General features: G+C 46.8%; 1 protein-coding gene across 1 annotated transcript in view; it reads right to left on the minus strand.

Annotated features, from left to right (window-relative positions):
- ptpn20 (protein tyrosine phosphatase non-receptor type 20) overlaps nucleotides 1-19351 on the minus strand; it is a 273022-nt gene that overhangs the window by 218170 nt on the left and 35501 nt on the right. The window contains exon 3 of the mRNA XM_078428348.1: nucleotides 12860-13020. Within this exon, the coding sequence (XP_078284474.1) occupies nucleotides 12860-13020 (161 nt within the window). The remainder of the gene's footprint in view (nucleotides 1-12859; nucleotides 13021-19351) is intronic.

Here is a 19351-nt window from a genome sequence, read left to right on the forward strand (position 1 = left end):
TGAAACCAAGCACGGCCACAAGCAGAGACTGGAGATGGAGGAAGAGAAGAGAAGGTGGGGCGGCACGGTGGTGCAGCGGTAGAGTTGCTGCCTTACAGTGCTTGCAGCGCCGGAGACCCGGGTTCGATCCTGTCCTCTGGAGCTGTCTGTATAGAGACTACGTGTTCTCCCTGTGACTGCGTGGGTTTTTTTTCCGGGTGCTCCAGTTTCTTCTCACACTCCAAAGACATACAGGTTAATTGGTTTCTGCAAATTGTAAACTGTCCCTGGAGCGTAGGATAGTGCTAGTGTACAGGGTGATCGCTGGTCGGTGCTGACTCGGTGGGCCGAAGGGCTTGTTGCCGCGGTGTATCTCGAAAGCGTGAGTTCTTGAATTTTAGCAGGTGAAATGTACAAAGAAAGTATACAGTAAATGACAGGTCCCTTAGGATCCTCGATTACAGATAGCATACAAGTCCATCGCTCCCTGAAAGTAGATAGGGTTACTCCACCATTTTGTGTCTATCTTCGATGTATACCAGCATCTGCAGGTCCTTGTGCAGGAAGGAACTGCAGATGCCGGTTTAGATTGAAGATAGACACAAAATGCTGGAGCAACTCAGTGGGACAGGCAGCATATCTGGAGAGAATGAACGGGTGGCGTTTCGGGTCAAGAAGGGTCTCGACCCGAAACGTCTCTCATTCCTTCTCTCCAGAGATGCCGCCTGTCCCACTGAGTTGCTGCAGCATTTTGTATCCATCTGCAATTCCTTCATACGCTATTGAATGATTCCGGTAGATACACATTTCTCCCTATCGCAAATGTCTGTGCTGATTAGAGCCACAAACCTCTCTCCTCTCCAGTGGAATTGATTTGATTTGGGGTGCATTTTTGGAAGAGGTTTTTTTAACAAGGGGGATTACTTCGGTTAGAGGGTGGGTTTTTAGACTCTGCGCATACATTTGATGATTTGCTTGAGGGGAGTGAATTTGCATGAAATAGCCTAAGAGGCCATGCAAGCCTTCAATCCGTAGACTGGGAAAACTGCTTCACAAAAATTCAGAACCAATTGACATTTGAAAACCTAATCTGCTTTGCTTCCTTGTACAAAATGAAAACTCACCACTGTTCGCGCTTGTGTTCATACAATGGCCTAATTTAGCGATAGTCGTGCTTGGGGCTTCTCTTAGATCCTCCGACTTTTTGTATGCTGTACTCTGCGGTTGCCTAGGTAACGGAATACCAGCTCTGACATTAGCTTAAGAGCTCGAGCGTTTGTCACTCTGGCGCTGGGATCCATTAGAGATGATCAGCTTCGGTGCTTTTCTATTCAGGGGCTGTTCACTCTGTGGAGGCAGCTCTACATTCAAGGACCGCCGCTCCCTACGCCTTGGACCTGGGGCATGCAAGCATCAGCTTCATGCATAAGAGGCAGAGAGTAGACAAGGACAATACATTGATAGACACAAAAGGCTGGAGTAACTCAGCGGGACAGGCAACATCTCTGGAGAGAAGGAATGGGTGACGTTTCGGGTCGAGACCCTTCTTCAGACTGATGTCAGGGGGGTGGGACAAAGGAAGGATAATAGGTGGAGACAGGAAGATAGAGGGAGAACTGGGGAGGGGAAGAGAGGGACAGAGGAACTATCTAAAGTTGGAGAAGTCAATGTTCATACCGTTGGGCTGCAAGCTGCCCAAGCGAAATATGAAGTGCTGTTCCTCCAATTTCCGGTGGGCCTCACTATGGCACTGGAGGAGTCCCATGACAGAAAGATCAGACTGGGAGTGGGAGGGGGAGTTGAAGTGCTCAGTCACCGGGAGATCAGGTTGGTTGAGGTGGACTGAGCGAAGGTGTCGAGCGAAACGATCGCCGAGCCTGCGTTTGGTTTCGCCGATGTAAATGATTTCACCTGTTGCTCCACTGCATCAGGCAATGGCGTATAAAGGATTAGTTCTGCTCGCTATATTTTAGAAGGATTGGGAGACCTAAAGAGAGGAGAGAAAAGATCAATAGGATATGTGCAAGGTTGTGGAATTTCAGCCATATGTTGGAATGGAGATGTTGGAGCTCGGTATACTTGAGGGAGTGTGCAGAGATCTGGAGAAAGAAGTGGAATGTTCACGAGAATATGTGCGAGGATGTGGAATTTCAGCCTTATGGTTAGAGTGGAGGTAAGTTGATGCTCACTATCGTTTAGGAAGGGTGTGGAGATCTAGAGAAGGGAGAGGAAAGTTGACCAGATTAGCTTCAGGGATGTGGAATTTCAACCATTAGGTTAGAGTGGAGAAGTAGGAGTTGTTTTGGGAACAAAGATTGTGAGTGGATTAAATGTGGATCTGCCCAAAATTTGAAATTGTATTGAGACAATTGTATTGAGTCAAGTTATAATTGACCCCCCAAGAATGAATGCCACTTTATTGTCACATGTGACAGGTTTTGCACACCATACACAAAGTAGGCAAAGAGTTGCCACGTAAAGGGCGCCAGCAAAGTTACAAAGTGTTCAATGTGGTCCCAATAGTCCCTCTACACCCCCCCCCTCCCCCACCCCCCATCACACCGGGAGTGTAAAATGATGAAATTTATAAAATTATGACAATCTAGATGCAGGAAAAATGTTCCAAATGTTGGGGGAGTCCAGAACCAGGGGCCACAGTCTAAGAATAAAGGGGAGGCCAATTAAAAATGAGGTGAGAAAAAAAAAAATTCACCCAGAGAGTTGTGAATTTGTGGAATTCTCTGCCACAGACGGCAGTGGAGGCCGATTCACTGGATGAATTTAAAAGAGAGTTAGATAGAGCTCTAAGGCCTAGTGGAATCAAGGGATATGGGGAGAAGGCAGGCACAGGTTACTGATTGTGGACGATCAGCCATGATCACAATGAATTACATGGATAAACAAGGCCTGATTAGAAACAGTCAACATGGATTTGTGCCTGGAAGGTCATGTTTGACTAATCTTCTTGAATTTTTTGAAGAGGTTACCAGGGAAATTGATAAGGGCAAGGCTGTGGATGTTGTCTATATGGACTTTAGTAAGGGATTTGACAAGGTTCCACATGGAAGGTTGATTAAGAAGGTTAAATCGTTGGGTATTAATAGTGAGGTTGCAAGATGGATTCAACAATGGCTGAATGGGAGATACCAGAGGGTAATGGTTGACAACTGTATGTCAGGTCGGAGGCCAGTGTCTAGTGCAGTACCCCAAGGATCTGTGTTGGGTCCACTGTTGTTTGTCATTTACATTAATGATCTGGATGATGGTGTGGCAAATTGGATTAGTAAGTATGCAGATGATACTAAGATAGGTGGTGTAGTTAATAATGAAGTAGATTTTCAAAGTCTACAGAGAGACTTGGGCCTTTTGGAAGGGTGGGCTGAAAGATGGCAGATGGAGTTTAATGCTGATAAGTGTGAGGTGCTGCATTTTGGTAGGACAAATCAAAATGGGACGTACAGGGTTAAATGGTAGGGAATTGAGGAATGCAGTGGAACAGAGGGATCTGGGAATAACTGTGCATTGTTCCCTGTAGGTGGAATCTCATGTGGATAGGGTGGTGAAGAAGGCCGTTTGGTATGCTTGCCTTTATAAATCAGAGCATTGAATATAGAAGTTGGGATGTAATGTTAAAATTGTACAGGGCATTGGTGAGGCCGAATCTGGAGTATGGTGTGCAGTTCTGGTCGCCAAATTATAGGAAGGATGTCGACAAAATGGAGAGGGTACAGAGGAGATTTACTAGAATGTTGCCTGGGTTTCAGCACTTAAGCTACAGAGAGAGGTTGAACAGGTTGGGTCTTTATTCTTTGAAGCGTAGAAGGTTGAGGGGGGACTTGATAGAGGTTTTTTAAATTTTAAGAGGGACGGACAGAGTTGACGTGGGTAGGCTTTTCCCTTTGAGAGTGGGGAAGATTCCAACAAGGGGACATAACTTCAGAATTAAGGGACAAAAGTTTAGGGGTAACATGAGGGGTAACTTCTTTACTCAGAGGGTGGTGGCTGTGTGGAATGGGCTTCCGGCGGAAGTGGTGGAGGCAGGCTCGATTTTATTATTTAAGAGTAAATTGGATAGGTATATGGATGGGAGGGGATTGGAGGGTTATGGTCTGAGAGCAGGTAGATGAGACTAGGTCAGAGAAAGTGGTCGGCGTGGACTGGTAGGGCCGAATGGGCCTGTTTCCGTGCTGTAATTGTTATATGGTTATATGAATGGCGGTGCTGGCTGGAAGGGCCAAATGGCCTCCTCCTGCACCTATTGTCTATGTTTCTATGTTTCTGTGTCCCTCTTTGTTCCCGGCGGTCCCCTCACGCCGGGTTGATAAAGTTGGCTCCAAAGTTGATCCTCCTCACAAGCTATCTGCGGAAGGGGTCGAGTGTGGTTTCGCTATCACTGGTGGTTTTTGCATTCCCAGACTGTAAGCATGGAAACTCTCCAAATTCCCAATGAGTCTTATCCAGGGGCTCCTGATGGAAGGTCTGGGCACGGCGGGGACGGTTCATGAGGGCGGGATTGCACTCGGTAATGCAACCTGCATGATAGCCTGGTCTACCCCAACAGCTGCTGACGACATTCTACCGCTGCAACATAGAGAGCATCCTAACGCATGGCATCCCTGTGTGGTACCTCAGCCGCACGGAGGCAGAAAGGAAAGCTCTTCAGCGGGTAGTCCATAGAGCTCAGAGGACTATCGGAACACAGCTATCAGCCTTGGAGGGCATCTACAACACACGATGCCTCAGAAAAGCCACCAGCATCCACAAAGACTCTTCACACCCCTGCAACAGTCTGTTCGAACTCCTTCCATCGGGCAGACGATACAAGGCCGTCTACGCCCGCACCTCCAGACTCAGGAACAGCTTCATCCCCAGGGCCATAGCTGCTATGAACCGGTCCTGCTGAGCCGGATGGTCACATCGCACAGTGATCCGGCACAGATCTACTTGCACTTTATTCTGTCTTAAAACTGTTACAATTTGTTTCGTTGGGTTGTTGTTGTTTAAATTAATACTGACTAGCTAATTAAATTATTGCATCGTATGGGAGGCGCATTCCCAATCTCGTTGTACCCATGTACAATGATAATAAAGATATATTGTATTGTATTGTATTGTATTGTAGCCACGTTCAAAGATCAAGGCTCAGCCATAACATTGAACAGAGGGTTGGGTGAGGTATGCAAAGTGTTGGTGGCATCAAAGGCCCTTAGCCAAACGAGGCGGCATAGCGTCCAGGGGAGCAGAACTCGAAACAACACAATATATAAAAGAGACATCCTATAGCCGGACTTAATCAGTCTTTAATGATCAGTTAATTTACATCCTGGCAGTTCTGGCTATGTGCTCATATAATCAATATGTAGAACGCTGTGCATATCAATGTGGGATTAGCCCTGAACTGTACAAGATAACGAGCCATGCTTTCAAAACAAGAGGGAACGTGCCTGGTCAATCTGCATTCATTAATTCACATTCAATTAGCATATATAAATATGGTTGAATCCAAATTTACCTTGCAAAAGAATATTATCAGGCTTCGGAGTTTGTCTTCTCCAGATCAATTTGCTGATTAAAACTACCAATTTGCCCATGTTTCTGGCAGTGCACCTCCTGAAACTGTATATTATTCATTCAGACTCAATGCAAACAGATACAATGGAAGAGACTGCACCCAGGCAGATGCAGGCAGCACTCATTACAAAGAGGTGCCTGAGAGACTGCCAAGTGTTCTGCTATAATGAGAGCTATTCAATGAGCAAGGTGCTTTCAATTCAGCGGCTTTGGTCCACTGTGCCAGCTCATTAGTCTGAATGAACCTCCTCCATTAATAGCAGAAGGCCTTGTGTTTACTTGATGCCGTTGGCAACAATTCTTCACCGTGCAAGAGCAATTTGTCCGGAAGTGAAAAAGCTGGAGTAACTCAGCAGGTCAGGCAGCATCTCTGGAGAGAAGGAATGGGCGACGTTTCGGGTCGAGACCCTGGTTCGGCATCTTTCTCTCCAGAGACGCTGCCTGCCCTACTGAGTTACTCCAGCCTTTTGTGTCTATCTTCGGTTTAAACCAGCATCTGCAGTTCCTTCCTACACTGTCCCGAAGTGAAGAGCTGTCAATAAGCTACCATTAAAATATATCCACCTAGGACACGCACAAGCACTTGGTCCAGTGATGATTTATTCCTTCACAAACGCAGCCGAATGGTGTGGAGTTTGCCTGTTCTCCAGGGCCATGTGGGTTTCTTGTGGGTTTTAGGTTAATTGGTCTCTGTAAAAATTACCTCTAATGCGTGTGGGGTGGTTGAGAAAGTGGGATAACATAGAACTAGTGAGTCAACGGGTGATCGATGATCGGTGTGAACTTAGGGGGTCGAAAGGCCTGTTTCCATGCTATTTAAGTTACATATTACACAAAAGGCCGAATGGCCTGTTTCCGCTCTGTATCTCCAAACTAAACTAAACTAAAATGCCTCCCACTGAATCAGGAAGACATTAAGAAGGGGGGCGGATTAAGACGTCTTTCGGGCACTTTTCTCGGCAAAGAAAATATCTGCAAATATGCAGATTGCTGCTGTTATGATTATTAATGTTTCACGCTTGAAATAACGGCACATAGTTCCGCACATGCTCACAAAAGACAGAAATTCAGGATTAAACAATGTAGTCCCAAATCAAATCAAACTGAAAGCTCCTGCTTTTACACTGGAATCAAATACTTCACCAAAATATTGGCTAAAATTCAGTAACAGCTGTGACTTTCACTTTCAGTCATTAAACCTGGGACACCGGCAATGATTAAACCCTCCAAATTGGCTCGGTCTCTGAACACACACACAGTCTTGGGAGGGATTAGCATACTGAATATTTACGGTAATTCCTGCTTTATTTCAATCTTTTAATCCTTCAAGACCAAATGTATTTATGATAAGATTTACTCCACTTTTCACTGCAACAGAATTGGCTTTTTAACTACTGAGGATAAAATGAAGCCCTGGTCTCCCAAACCAATTGCTACGGGTCTCCCATGCCCACTTGGTGTTTAATCCTGCTGTCGAGCTTGGACGTAGTTCAGTTTATTGTCACGTGTACCGAGCGAGGTACAGTGAAAAGCTTTTGTTGCGTGTTAACCAGTCACCCGAAAGACAATACATGATTACAATCGAGCCATTGACAGTGTACAGATACATGATAAGGGAGTAACGTTTAGTGCAGGTACAGCCAGCAAATTCGGATCAAGGAGATTCCGAGGGTCACTAGTGAGGTAGATAGTAGTTCAGCACTGCTCTCTGGATGTGGTAGGATGATTCAGTTGCCTGATACAGTAATTTAATATTTAGCATTCTCTTGGCAGAATTTCCTTCACTCAGTAAAATAACCTTTATGCACTTAAACAAACGGAGGTAGTTCACAAGTTCACAAGTTATAGGAGTAGAATTCGGCCATTCGGCTCATCGAGTCCACTCCACCATTCAATCGTGGCTGATCTCTGCCTCCTAATCCCATTTTCCTGCTTTCTCCCCAGAACCCTTGACAACCGTTCTCATCCAGAACTTGTCTATCTCTGGCTTATTTGAAACCAAACTGCTTTCTCAACGACCCACAGGAAGATTATTCCACAAAATGCTGGAGTAACGCAGCGGGTCACGCAGCATCTCGGGAGAGAAGGAATAGGTGACGTTTCGGATCGAGACCCTTCTTCAGACTGATCCACAGGAAGAGATGGCAATAGAATAAAACCCCTGTCCCACTTAGGCAATTTTTTATGCGACTACAGGCGACTAGGCTATGGCCACACGGTCGCTGGGGTGTCGCCTGCAGGGTCGTGAGTCGTCTCCAGAGAGTCGTAGCGTCTTTCTGGTCGCCGCTGGATTTTCAGAATGTTGAACATTTTTCGGCGCAAGTGGGATTGACGCTAATGAGCGTAGCTTGACGTCTCCTGACGGGGGCGCTGTCGTGGGTTGTCGCCAGGTGACGTAGGGTGTCGCCGGTGCTGACTTTGGTGAATTCCATTGGCGACTACCTACGTCAATCGGCGACAGGTGCCGGCGTCAAAGCCGGAGGCCAAAATGACGTGAATTGTCTTCAGTTGTCTTCAGTTGCCGCCAACAGGGGCGTAGCTTGTCGTAACTTGTCGCGGGTGGACGTAGGTTGACATCAGGTGTCGTAGGTTGTCGCCTGTGTGGCCGTAGGTTGCCGTAGGTGCGGTCGTAGGTGGACATCCTAAGTCGCGACGATTGGGTCGCCACTTGTCGGTAGCTTGACGTAGCTTGACGTCGACTAGGTGGCAGGTTGTTGTAGCTTGTCGTAGACATTGTCGTGGGTGGGGGGGGGTCCAGGCACCGTTCTTTCGGCGACCTGCTACGACTGTGACAGTCGCCAGCAGTCGCTTAAAAAATCGCCTAAGTGGGACAGGCTCTTTACTCTCTCAAGATGGATTATATATCTGGTAGGGATTTTGTGTACATTATTTTTGCTTACTGCCTAGAGAAAAGTTGAAATTGGTCGGCAACGCAGCTTCCAGCCATGGACTATTCCACAGGCATGTGTAACAGACAATAGGGAGGCATGGTGGTGCAGTTGGTAGAGCTGCCACCACAGTAGCAGAGACCCAGGTTTGATAGACAATAGACAATAGACAATAGGTGCAGGAGTAGGCCATTCAGCCCTTCGAGCCAGCACCGCCATTCAATGCGATCATGGCTGATCACTCTCAATCAGTACCCCGTTCCTGCCTTCTCCCCATACCCCCTCACTCCGCTATCCTTAAGAGCTCTATCCAGCTCTTTCTTGAAAGCATCCAATGAACTGGCCTCCACTGCCTTCTGAGGCAGAGAATTCCACACCTTCGCCACTCTCTGACTGAAAAAGTTCTTCCTCATCTCCGTTCTAAATGGCCTACCCCTTATTCTTAAACTGTGGCCCCTTGTTCTGGACTCCCCCAACATTGGGAACATGTTTCCTGCCTCTAATGTGTCCAATCCCCTAATTATCTTATATGTTTCAATAAGATCCCCCATCATCCTTCTAAATTCCAGTGTATACAAGCCTAATTGCTCCAGCCTTTCAACATACGACAGTCCCGCCATTCCGGGAATCAACCTAGTGAACCTACGCTGCAGGCCCTCAATAGCAAGAATATCCTTCCTCAAATTTGGAGACCAAAACTGCACACAGTACTCCAGGTGCGGTCTCACCAGGGCCCGGTACAACTGTAGAAGGACCTCTTTGCTCCTATACTCAACTCCTCTTGTTATGAAGGCCAACATTCCATTGGCTTTCTTCACTGCCTGCTGTACCTGCATGCTTCCTTTCAGTGACTGATGCACTAGGACACCCAGATCTCGTTGAACATCCCCTCTTCCTAACTTGACACCATTCAGATAATAATCTGCCTTTCTATTCTTACTTCCAAAATGAATAACCTCACACTTATCTACATTAAACTGCATCTGCCATGTATCCGCCCACTCACACAACCTGTCCAAGTCGCCCTGCAGCCTTATTGCATCTTCCTCACAATTCACACTACCCCCCAGCTTAGTATCATCTGCAAATTTGCTAATGGTACTTTTAATCCCTTCATCTAAGTCATTAATGTATATCGTAAATAGCTGGGGTCCCAGCACCGAACCTTGCGGTACCCCACTGGTCACTGCCTGCCATTCCGAAAGGGACCCATTTATCCCCACTCTTTGCTTTCTGTCTGTCAACCAATTTTCTATCCATGTCAGTACCCTACCCCCAATACCATGTGCTCTAATTTTTCCCACTAATCTCCTATGTGGGACCTTGTCGAAGGCTTTCTGAAAGTTGAGGTACACCACATCCACTGACTCTCCCCTGTCAATTTTCCTAGTTACATCCTCAAAAAATTCCAGTAGATTTGTCAAGCATGATTTCCCCTTCATAAATCCATGCTGACTCAGAATGATCCTGTTACTGCTATCCAAATGCTCAGCAATTTCGTCTTTTATAATTGACTCCAGCATCTTCCCCACCACTGATGTCAGACTAACTGGTCTATAATTACCCGTTTTCTCTCTCCCTCCTTTCTTAAAAAGTGGGATAACATTTGCTATCTTCCAATCCACAGGAACTGATCCTGAATCTATAGAACATTGAAAAATGATCTCCAATGCATCCACTATTTCTAGAGCCACCTCCTTAAGTACCCTGGGATGCAGACCATCAGGTCCTGGGGATTTATCAGCCTTCAGTCCCATCAGTCTACCCAAAACCATTTCCTGCCTAATGTGGATTTCCTTCAGTTCCTCGAGAGTTATCCATGTGTATTCTCATGCAGATCAGGCAGCATCTCTGGAGAAAAAAGGATCGGTGACGTTTCAGGTCGAGACCCTCCTTCATTTGGGTCGGGCAGCATCTCTGGAGAAAAAGAATGGGTGACGTTTCGGGTCTGAAATTTCAGATCCAACCCGACCCGAATCGTCACCTCTCCTTTTTCACCAGAGATGCTGCCTGACCTGCTGAGTTACTCCAGCTCTTGGTGTTGATCGTTGGCACATCAGTCTCCTCGAAATAGCAGGAAAGTGACATCAATGGACATGACAAATGGGATGAACTACCTCTTTGCTTTGAGCTTTTAAGATAATTGTCCCTTATTGACTCTGAAAGGAGTAATTTGAACCTTGACTGTGAGTGCAAACAAATGCCAGCTGGCAGTGATTTTATACTCTTCCCAATATTTATTTACCTTGCAATCAATGACACAGAAATAAAACAAGGTTGCTAAAGCACGAGAACTGATTTAAACCATCACAAGTCAAAATAACCAAGGTGAGTCCATAACGTAGGCAACAATTAACAAGCCTCCTATCAATGTGATTACATTGTATGTACATTTTAGTCACTTTCAGCACTAGATTATTCATTTTCTTATTTTCTAAAAGAAGTGTAGAAAGTAACCCGGGGGGGGGGGGGGAATTCTAATCTTTAATAATCTACAGATCCTTGGAGACATGTTTAACTGGGGAATCATGATCTGGTGTCACATGATCTGTGTTTTTTGTTGTTTTTGTATGAATTGTAGTTTTAATATGGTGTAGTGTTTGTATGTTATGTGGGGGGGAGGGGGTGGGAGGGAACGGGAACTGTAAAAAATTATTTCTCCCGAACGGAGACACAAACTTGTTTCTGTGTCGTGTCTCCGTTCCCGTTGCGGCCTACCAGCGGCCATGCACCTGGGACCACCTGGGGCTCTGGTTTGCAGAGCCCGCGGCCCGGACTCACCACCTGCGGCGCTGGCTGCCTTCGGATGCTGCGGGAGCGGCTGCGACTCGTCTCCGGAGGCTCCGGCGCGGGCCGCGTGGACGTCGGAAGCCCGCAGGCCCCTGGGTGGGGGCCGACATCGGGAGCTCCGGCAGCGGCAGAGGCAGCGTGTTCGCCCGCCCCGAATCGCGGGGCTTGGGTCGGCCCGCCGCGGACCTTTCACCGTCCGGCGCGGCGCTCCAATGTCGGGAGCCCCGACCGCCCCGACGTGGCAAGTTCAACAGCCTGACCTTCGGAGAAGACGGCAGGGAAGAGAAAATACATTTTGGCCTTCCATCACAGTGAGAAGGGACTGGAGGAGACTCACTGTGATGGATGTTTCTTTTTGTTTGGTGTTGGTTTATGATTGTATGTGTTATTGCATTTTTATTGATTATTCTTATTGGTCTTAGTGTTTCAACTGCGGGTAATGTTTCATTTCACTACACATTTATGTCTATGTGACAAATAAACGACTATTGACTATTGAGATCCTGACTCAAGGTTCCCTCCATGGGAGGCAACTGTGGGAAAGTTATTCAACAGAAAAGAAAGCAGAAACTACAAAAAGAAAATATACAAGTCCTTTGGAAAGAAATCCACAAAATTGCAGCAAAATTTCTGATCACCAACAACATCCGCACTCCAAAGACGTACAGGTTTGCAGGTTGTAAATAACGGATGTAAATACGGATGTAAATAACGCTGTATTGTACAGCCTCTCATACGTCGTTTGGGCAACTTACAACCCAGTGGTATGAATATTGATATTGATTTCTCTAACTTCAAGAATTCCCTCTCTCTCCATCCTTCCCCAACCCAAGTCGTACCAGTTTCAAAGTCGTCTAGCTGAGTCTCATTGTCTGCAGCTCGTTCTCACCTAACAAATAGCTAACAATAAAGTGTTTTCATTATAATATAAGAAAATGACTGCAGATGCTGGTACAAATCGAAGGTATTTATTCACAAAATGCCGGAGTAACTCAGCAGGTCAGGCAGCATCTCGGGAGAGAAGGAATGGGTGACGTTTCGGGTCTGAAGAAGGGTCTCGACCCGAAACGTCACCCATTCCTTCTCTCCTGAGATGCTGCCTGACCTGCTGAGTTACTCCAGCATTTTGTGAATAAATACCTTCAGGTTTGCAGGTTCATTGGCTTTGGTGAAAATTGGAAATTGTCCCGACTGTGCAAGGATAGTGCTTGAATTCACTGGATATTTTCAAGAGAGTTAGATTTAGCTCTTAGTGCTAAAGGAGTCAAGGGATATGGGGAAAAAGCAGGAACGGGGTTCTGATTTTGGATGATCAGCCATGATCATATTGAATGGTGGTGCTGACTCTAAGGGCCGAATGGCCTACTCCCGCACCTATTTTTCCATGTTTCTACGTTTCTAGTGCTAGTGTACGGGGTGATCGCTGGTTGGCGTGGACTGGGCCTGTTTCCGTCCGCGCTGTTTTGCTGGAGTCTGAAGTGAAAGACTGTGCAGCTCCACAGTGGCTTTGAGTTACCATGGACTAGGCAAAGACTAGCTCTAGATCTCTCAGGCCTGTGACAACAATCCCTGAGAGCACGTGTACCAACCTCATCGAGAAAATCAGAGATACGTAGCCATTTCCCACTTACCTTTTCCATTGCAAGCTGTGAGCTCAACCTTCTGCCCTGGAGTATTTCTGGGGCAGTAAATGCGTAGATGTCTCCCCCTGAGGCATTGCTTCGGAAAGATAAATCACCACATGCTGACAACAGCACTGACCAGGGGCAGATAATGTAACTGAAGGCAGCACCTGTAATGTAAGGCAGAAAATGAAGATAGCAATGAAATCGCTTTTAACAGATCAATGTAGCATCACTATTTATTCACAAAATGCTGGAGTAACTCAGCGGGTCAGGCAGCATCTCAGGAGAGAAGGAATGGGTGACGTTTCGGGTCGAGACCCTTCTTCAGACAGAGTAGCATCACTGATCAACTGATCATCTGGTGGCTTTCCTTACATGCTGGGACTTCTGAATGGCATGAGATGTTAATACTCCTAGGACCAATGCAACATCAAAATGGGTGACGAGGACAACACTCGTCAGCAGTGGTTGGTAAGTAAAGAGGTGTGTGGATTCAAATCATTTTATTTGTCTTCGAATTTCAATTTAGTTTCGTTCTGTTTGGCTTTAGTTTAGAGATACAACGCGGAAACAGGCCCTTCGGCCCACCGAGTCTGCGCCGACCAGCGATCCCTGCACACTAACACTATCCTACACACACCAGGGACACTTTACAGTTACACCAAGCCAATTAACCTACAGGCCTGTATGTCTTTGGAGTGTGGGAGGAAACTGAAAATCCTGGAGAAGAAAAACCCACGCAGGTCACGGGGAGAACGCACAAACTCCATACAGACAAGCACCAGTAGCTAGGATTGAACCCGGGTCTCTGGCGCTGTGAGGCAGTGTAACTCGACCGTTGCGCCACCATGCCACCGTTATGCCAAACTGGGTGTTGCATTAGAATCTGGTTTTACACCTCCTCACGGGTAAAGTGATCTCCATGTCTTCAATATCAGTAATCGTCACAGAGAAAAGCTTTTAAGTGAATTTATTTGGCTCATCTTTGCTGAAACCCAGTGGCACTGGGAATCATGGACAGGCACTTTGTTAATGACAGCCAAGCTGATTGGAAACACGACCACAGGAGGATGCGAAGTAACCTTACAGAGGTGTGCAAGATCATGAGGAGAATCGATAGGGTGAAGGCACAGAGTCTTTTACCCAGAGTCAGAGAAGCAAGAACCGGCGGACATAGGGTTAAGGTGAGAGGAGAAAGATTTAATAGGAACCTGAGGGGTAAATTTTTCCACACAGTGGGTGGTAGGTACATGAAACCAGCTGCCAGTGGAGTAGAGGAGATAGTGAGAAATGTAGGAAAATAACTGCAGATGCTGGTACAAATCGAAGGTATCACAAAATGCTGGAGTAACTCATTGGGTCAGGCAGCATCTCTGGAGAGAAGGAATGGGTGACGTTTCGGGTCAAGACCCTTCTTCAGACAGTGAGAAAGATATTGTAACAACATTTTAAAACTCATTTGAACAGGTGCATGGACAGAAAAGTTTTAAGAAGGATATGGGCCAAACACCAGCAGGTGGAACTAGTCTATATGGGGCATCTTGGTCAGCACTGGCCAGTTACGCTGAAGGGCCTGTTTCTGTGCTGCCTGACTCTATGAATCCATAACCAGCTCGACTGACTGATCAAGAAACCAGCTCCATCAAGCTCCCAGGTGACCCAGCAGAAAGTCCTCTTTCAGTTTTCAGAAACCTTTCTTTATTTTGGCTCAACCTTCCAGCCAAGTGAAGTCACTCATGCATCCAAAGCAAAGGCAAAGGCTTTGTGCGCTTGGCTGCCTCACTGAAGATGTATTTGGCAGAGCTTTAAGGTCAGAGGGGGGAAGTTTAAAGGAGATGTACGCGGCAGGTTTCTTTCTCCCACACAGAGGGTGGTGGGTGCCTGGAACGCCTTAATAGGGGTGCTGGCAGAGGCAGATATGGCAGTGGTGATCAAGAGCCACATGGATGTGCAGGGAATGGAGGGATATGGATCACGTGCAGGCGAAGGAGATTGCCTTGGCATCATATGTAGGAAGGAACTGAAGAAAACTGCTGGTTTAAACCGGATGGACTCTCAGTCTGAAGAAGGGTCTCGATCCAAAACATCACCCTATTCCTTTTCTCCAGAGATACTGTCTGACCCGCTGAGTTACTCCAACATTTTTGGTCCAACTTGGAATCATGTGCAACACAGATATTGCGGGCCGAAGGGCCTGTTCCTAGGCTGTAGATTTATATTCTAGGGTTGTTTGAAGATGTCGTAGTAATTATTTGTGAGGCCTGACCCACAACCAAGCCCCCTTGGGAAATGAATCCCTGTTAATGGGTGACTTTCATTTACAGCATGTTCCCACAGAGGGAATAGCTGGACAGAGATGGTGAATTCCAATGTCACATCCAACAACGGGTTGCCTTTCCCATTGACGGGGTAGTGCAATGCGCTCTGGCTAAGGCGACCCATTTCCCACTCTGGTGCTTACTTGCACCTTCCAAGTCTGAAGAAGGGTCTCGACCTGAAACGTCACCCATTCCTTCTCTCCAGAGATGCTGCCTGCCCTGCTGAGTTACTCCGGCATTTTGTGTCCATCTTCCACGGAGAAGGCTGTACTGATGGGAATGGGGAGTGCCGCCTTCTTCTTGCAAGATAGTGCGGTGCCTGTGGTGCCGTGTGTACAGACACCACACGGTCCGTGACACTGTGTCTAAGACGTGCTTCTGGGAACACAGGCTCTGGTAATGCTGAGGATGACACACTGGTCTGCTGATCACCACATGGCAGATGTGGAAGAGAAGTGGAACGTCTAAGTCCTCCCTTGATCACAGCTCCCCTCCATCTCTCCGCTGACTTACTGCCCATTCCACTCAGTACGCCTCTGTTCATCGTGCAGAAAACAAACTGCTGGGGGGAACTTGAGAGGCAGCACAGTTGGTCAAGCTGCCGCCTCACAGCGCCAGAGACCCAGGTTCGACCCTAGCAACTGGTACTGTCGGCGTGGAGTTTGCACATTCGCCCTGTGACCAGGTAGGGTTGCTCCGGTTTACCCCCACATCCCAAAGTCATGCAGGTTTGTAGGTTAATGGGCCACAGTAAATGACCCTGAACAATTTACTGGGGCCAATGAACCTACAGACGCTCATGGAGGGAATGGATGCAAAAGTGAGATAACGTAGGACTACTGAACAGGTGATCGATGCTCATCATGGACTGGCCAAGCAGGCCAAAGGGCCTGTTTCCAAGCTGTATCGTTCAATCAATCACCAAAAATCAGACCAGGCAGCATCTGCGGAGGGAAATAGTCAGGTGACCTGACCCACTGAGTTCCTTCAGCAGTTTGTCTTTGCTCTGGATTCCAGCATCTGCAGCAACTTGTGCCTCGACTTTTAGTCATTTATTTCTGCTCTGGAAGCATAAATAACGAGTGTATCGATGCATGGTATATCCTGACCTGTTTGCACAGCATGCAAAACAAAACCTATTACTGTACCTCAGTACTTGCAACAACAATAAACCTAAACCTGCAGGAAGGAACGGCAGATGCTGGTTTACACCGAAGATGGACACAAAATGCTGGAGTAACTCAGCAGGTCAGGCAGCATCTCAGGAGAGAAGGAATGGGTGACGTTTCGGGTCGAGACCCTTCTTCAGACGTCTACCTCTGAGTTATTCCAGCATTTTGTGTCTATAAACCTAAACCTTGGGAATGTATCAGTGCAACAAGTAGTGTGAAGAGGAGATGAACTCTTCACAAGCCTCTCGCAAGCCCAGAAAAATAGATGAACTTACTTGTGTAGGAAAGAACTGCAGATGCTGGTTTAAATCAAAGATAGACACAAAATGTTGGAGTAACTTGGCGGGACAGGCAGCATCTCTGGAGAGATGGAATTGGTGATGTTTTGGGTCTGAACAAGGGTCTCGACCTGAAACGTCACCCATTCCTTCTCTCCAGAGATAGAAACATAGAAACTAGGTGCAGGAGTAGGCCATTCAGCCCTTCGAGCCTGAACCGCCATTCAATATGATCATGGCTGATCATCCAGCTCAGTAACCTGTACCTGCCTTCTCTCCATACCCCCTGATCCCTTTAGCCACAAGGGCCACATCTAACTCCCTCTTAAATATAGCCAATGAACTGGCCTCAACTACCTTCTGTGGCAGAGAATTCCACAGACTCACCACTCTCTGTGTGAAGAAATGTTTTCTCATCTCGGTCCTAAAGGACTTCCCCCTTATCCTTATGCTGCCTGTCCCGCTGAGTTACTCCAGCATTTTGTGTCTATCTTAGATGAAGTTGCTTTCCTGTTACCCTATAGTTTTCATGACAACGTAATCCCAAAATTGGCACTGGACCAACAGAGACCTGCACAGAAATGCTTTGAGAATATTTATTCAATTTGTCGCAAGGTGACTTCAATTGTTTGGCCTTGAAAGAAACAGACACACACACACACACAAACACACACGCAGTGCTGAGGAATGTACTCAGAGAGCTGTTCTCCTCACGTTCTGCGGATCCTGTTACAATAGACAATAGACAATAGGTGCAGGAGGAGGCCATTCGGCCCTTCGAGCCAGCACCGCCATTCAATGTGATCATGGCTGATCATTCTCAATCAGTACCCCGTTCCTGCCTTCTCCCCATACCCCCTGACTCCGCTATCCTTAAGAGCTCTATCTAGCTCTCTCTTGAATGCATTCAGAGAATTGGCCTCCACTGCCTTCTCAAGTTACAAGCTTGAGAAGGTGGCCCAGGCCACTTTACTCCTGACTGTATTCAGCTGCCAGGCCGCATCAGAAAGATTCCCTTTGATTGTTCAAGGAGGAAGCAGAGAAGCAGGGAACAGAGCACAGAAATCTTGAAATGCCTTCCAAGCGTCCACAATGCAGAAGCTGTTAACAATAAAATGCCTTGAATCCTTCAGGGACTGAAACCCCATGCTAATTTCTGAACCTCTTGTCGAGTCAAAAGACATTCTGTGACTTGTACAATAATGGCCCCAGGATAGAATGTATTTTGGCACAGATAAATGACCTTATTCTTTATTCAGTGGCAGCTTGACCTGCATGTAATGGATGGTAATTTCACAAGCGCCATTGTATTGCCACCTTCAAGCATCAGAACACTTAGTCATACAACAGCAGTATTTCCAAATACATTTCAGTGTTATGTTCCCAAGCTTTTACAGTTATCAAACCTGCCAAGAATGCTTGACCCTGTTTTGGGTGCATTGATTAATATACCAAGTGTATGCCTGACCTGTTTCTATTCTGGTGCTTCTTTGTGGGATGAGTGTAACACTGTCGAGCGTAAGAGTGTAGAGTGTAGGAGTGTCGTGCGGCACGGTGGCGCAGCGGTAGAGTTGCAGCCGCACAGCGCCAGAGACCCCCGTTTGATCCTGACTACAGGTGCTGTCTGTACAGAGTTTGTACGTTCTCCCCGTGGCCCCATGGGTTTTCTCGGAGAGCTTCAGTTTCCTCCCACACTCCCACAGTCATTCAAAGTAGGCATGCAGGTGCAGCAGGCAGTGAAGAAAGCGAATGGTACGTTAGCATTCATAGCAAGAGGATTTGAGTATAGTAGCAGGGAGGTTCTGCTGCAGTTGTACAGGGCCTTGGTGAGACCGCACCTGGAGTATTGTGTACAGTTTTGGTCTCCTAATCTGAGGAAAGACATTCTAGCCTTAGAGGAAGTACAGAGAAGGTTCACAAGATTGATCCCTGGGATGGCAGGACTTTCATATGAAGAAAGACTGGATAGACTAGGCTTATACTCGCTGGAATTTAGAAGACTGGGGGGGGATCTTATTGAAACATATAAAATTCTTAAGGGGTTGGAGAGGCTAGATGCGGGAAGATTGTTCCCGATGTTGGGGAAGTCCTGAACCAGGGGTCACAGCTTAAGGATAAGGGGAAGTCTTTTAGGACCGAGATGAGAAAACATTTCTTCACACAGAGAGTGGTGAGTCTGTGGAATTCTCTGCCACAGAAGGTAGTTGAGGCCAGTTCATTGGCTATATTTAAGAGGGAGTTAGATGTGGCCCTTGTGGCTAAAGGGATCAGGGAGTATGGAGAGAAGGCAGGTACAGGTTACTGAGCTGGATGATCAGCCATGATCATATTGAATGGCGGTGCAGGCTCGAAGGGCCGAATGGCCTACTCCTGCACCTATTTTCTATGTTTCTATGTTTACTCCAAAGGCGTACAGGTTTGTAGGTTAATTGGCTTGGCAGACGTGTAAACTGTCCCTAGTGTGTGTAGGGTATTGTTCATGTGTGGGGATCGCAGGTCAGTGCAGACTCGGTGGGCCAAAGGGCCTATTTCCGTGCTGTATCACTAAACTAAACTAAAACTGCAGTTGTTTGTTTCAACTACTAATGCAATGATAATCCCTTACATGATGATAGCGGACAATTGGCAATAATGGACATTTATAACAAGGGTTTCGTGTAAAGCCGAGTTGGTCCGTTGCAGTAAGATCAGTCGTATCAACGTGGCAATTGCCCAAAGTAGAACAGAATT

Source organism: Rhinoraja longicauda, chromosome 35 (genome assembly GCF_053455715.1).
Source record: "Rhinoraja longicauda isolate Sanriku21f chromosome 35, sRhiLon1.1, whole genome shotgun sequence".
Taxonomy (NCBI): domain Eukaryota; kingdom Metazoa; phylum Chordata; class Chondrichthyes; order Rajiformes; family Arhynchobatidae; genus Rhinoraja; species Rhinoraja longicauda.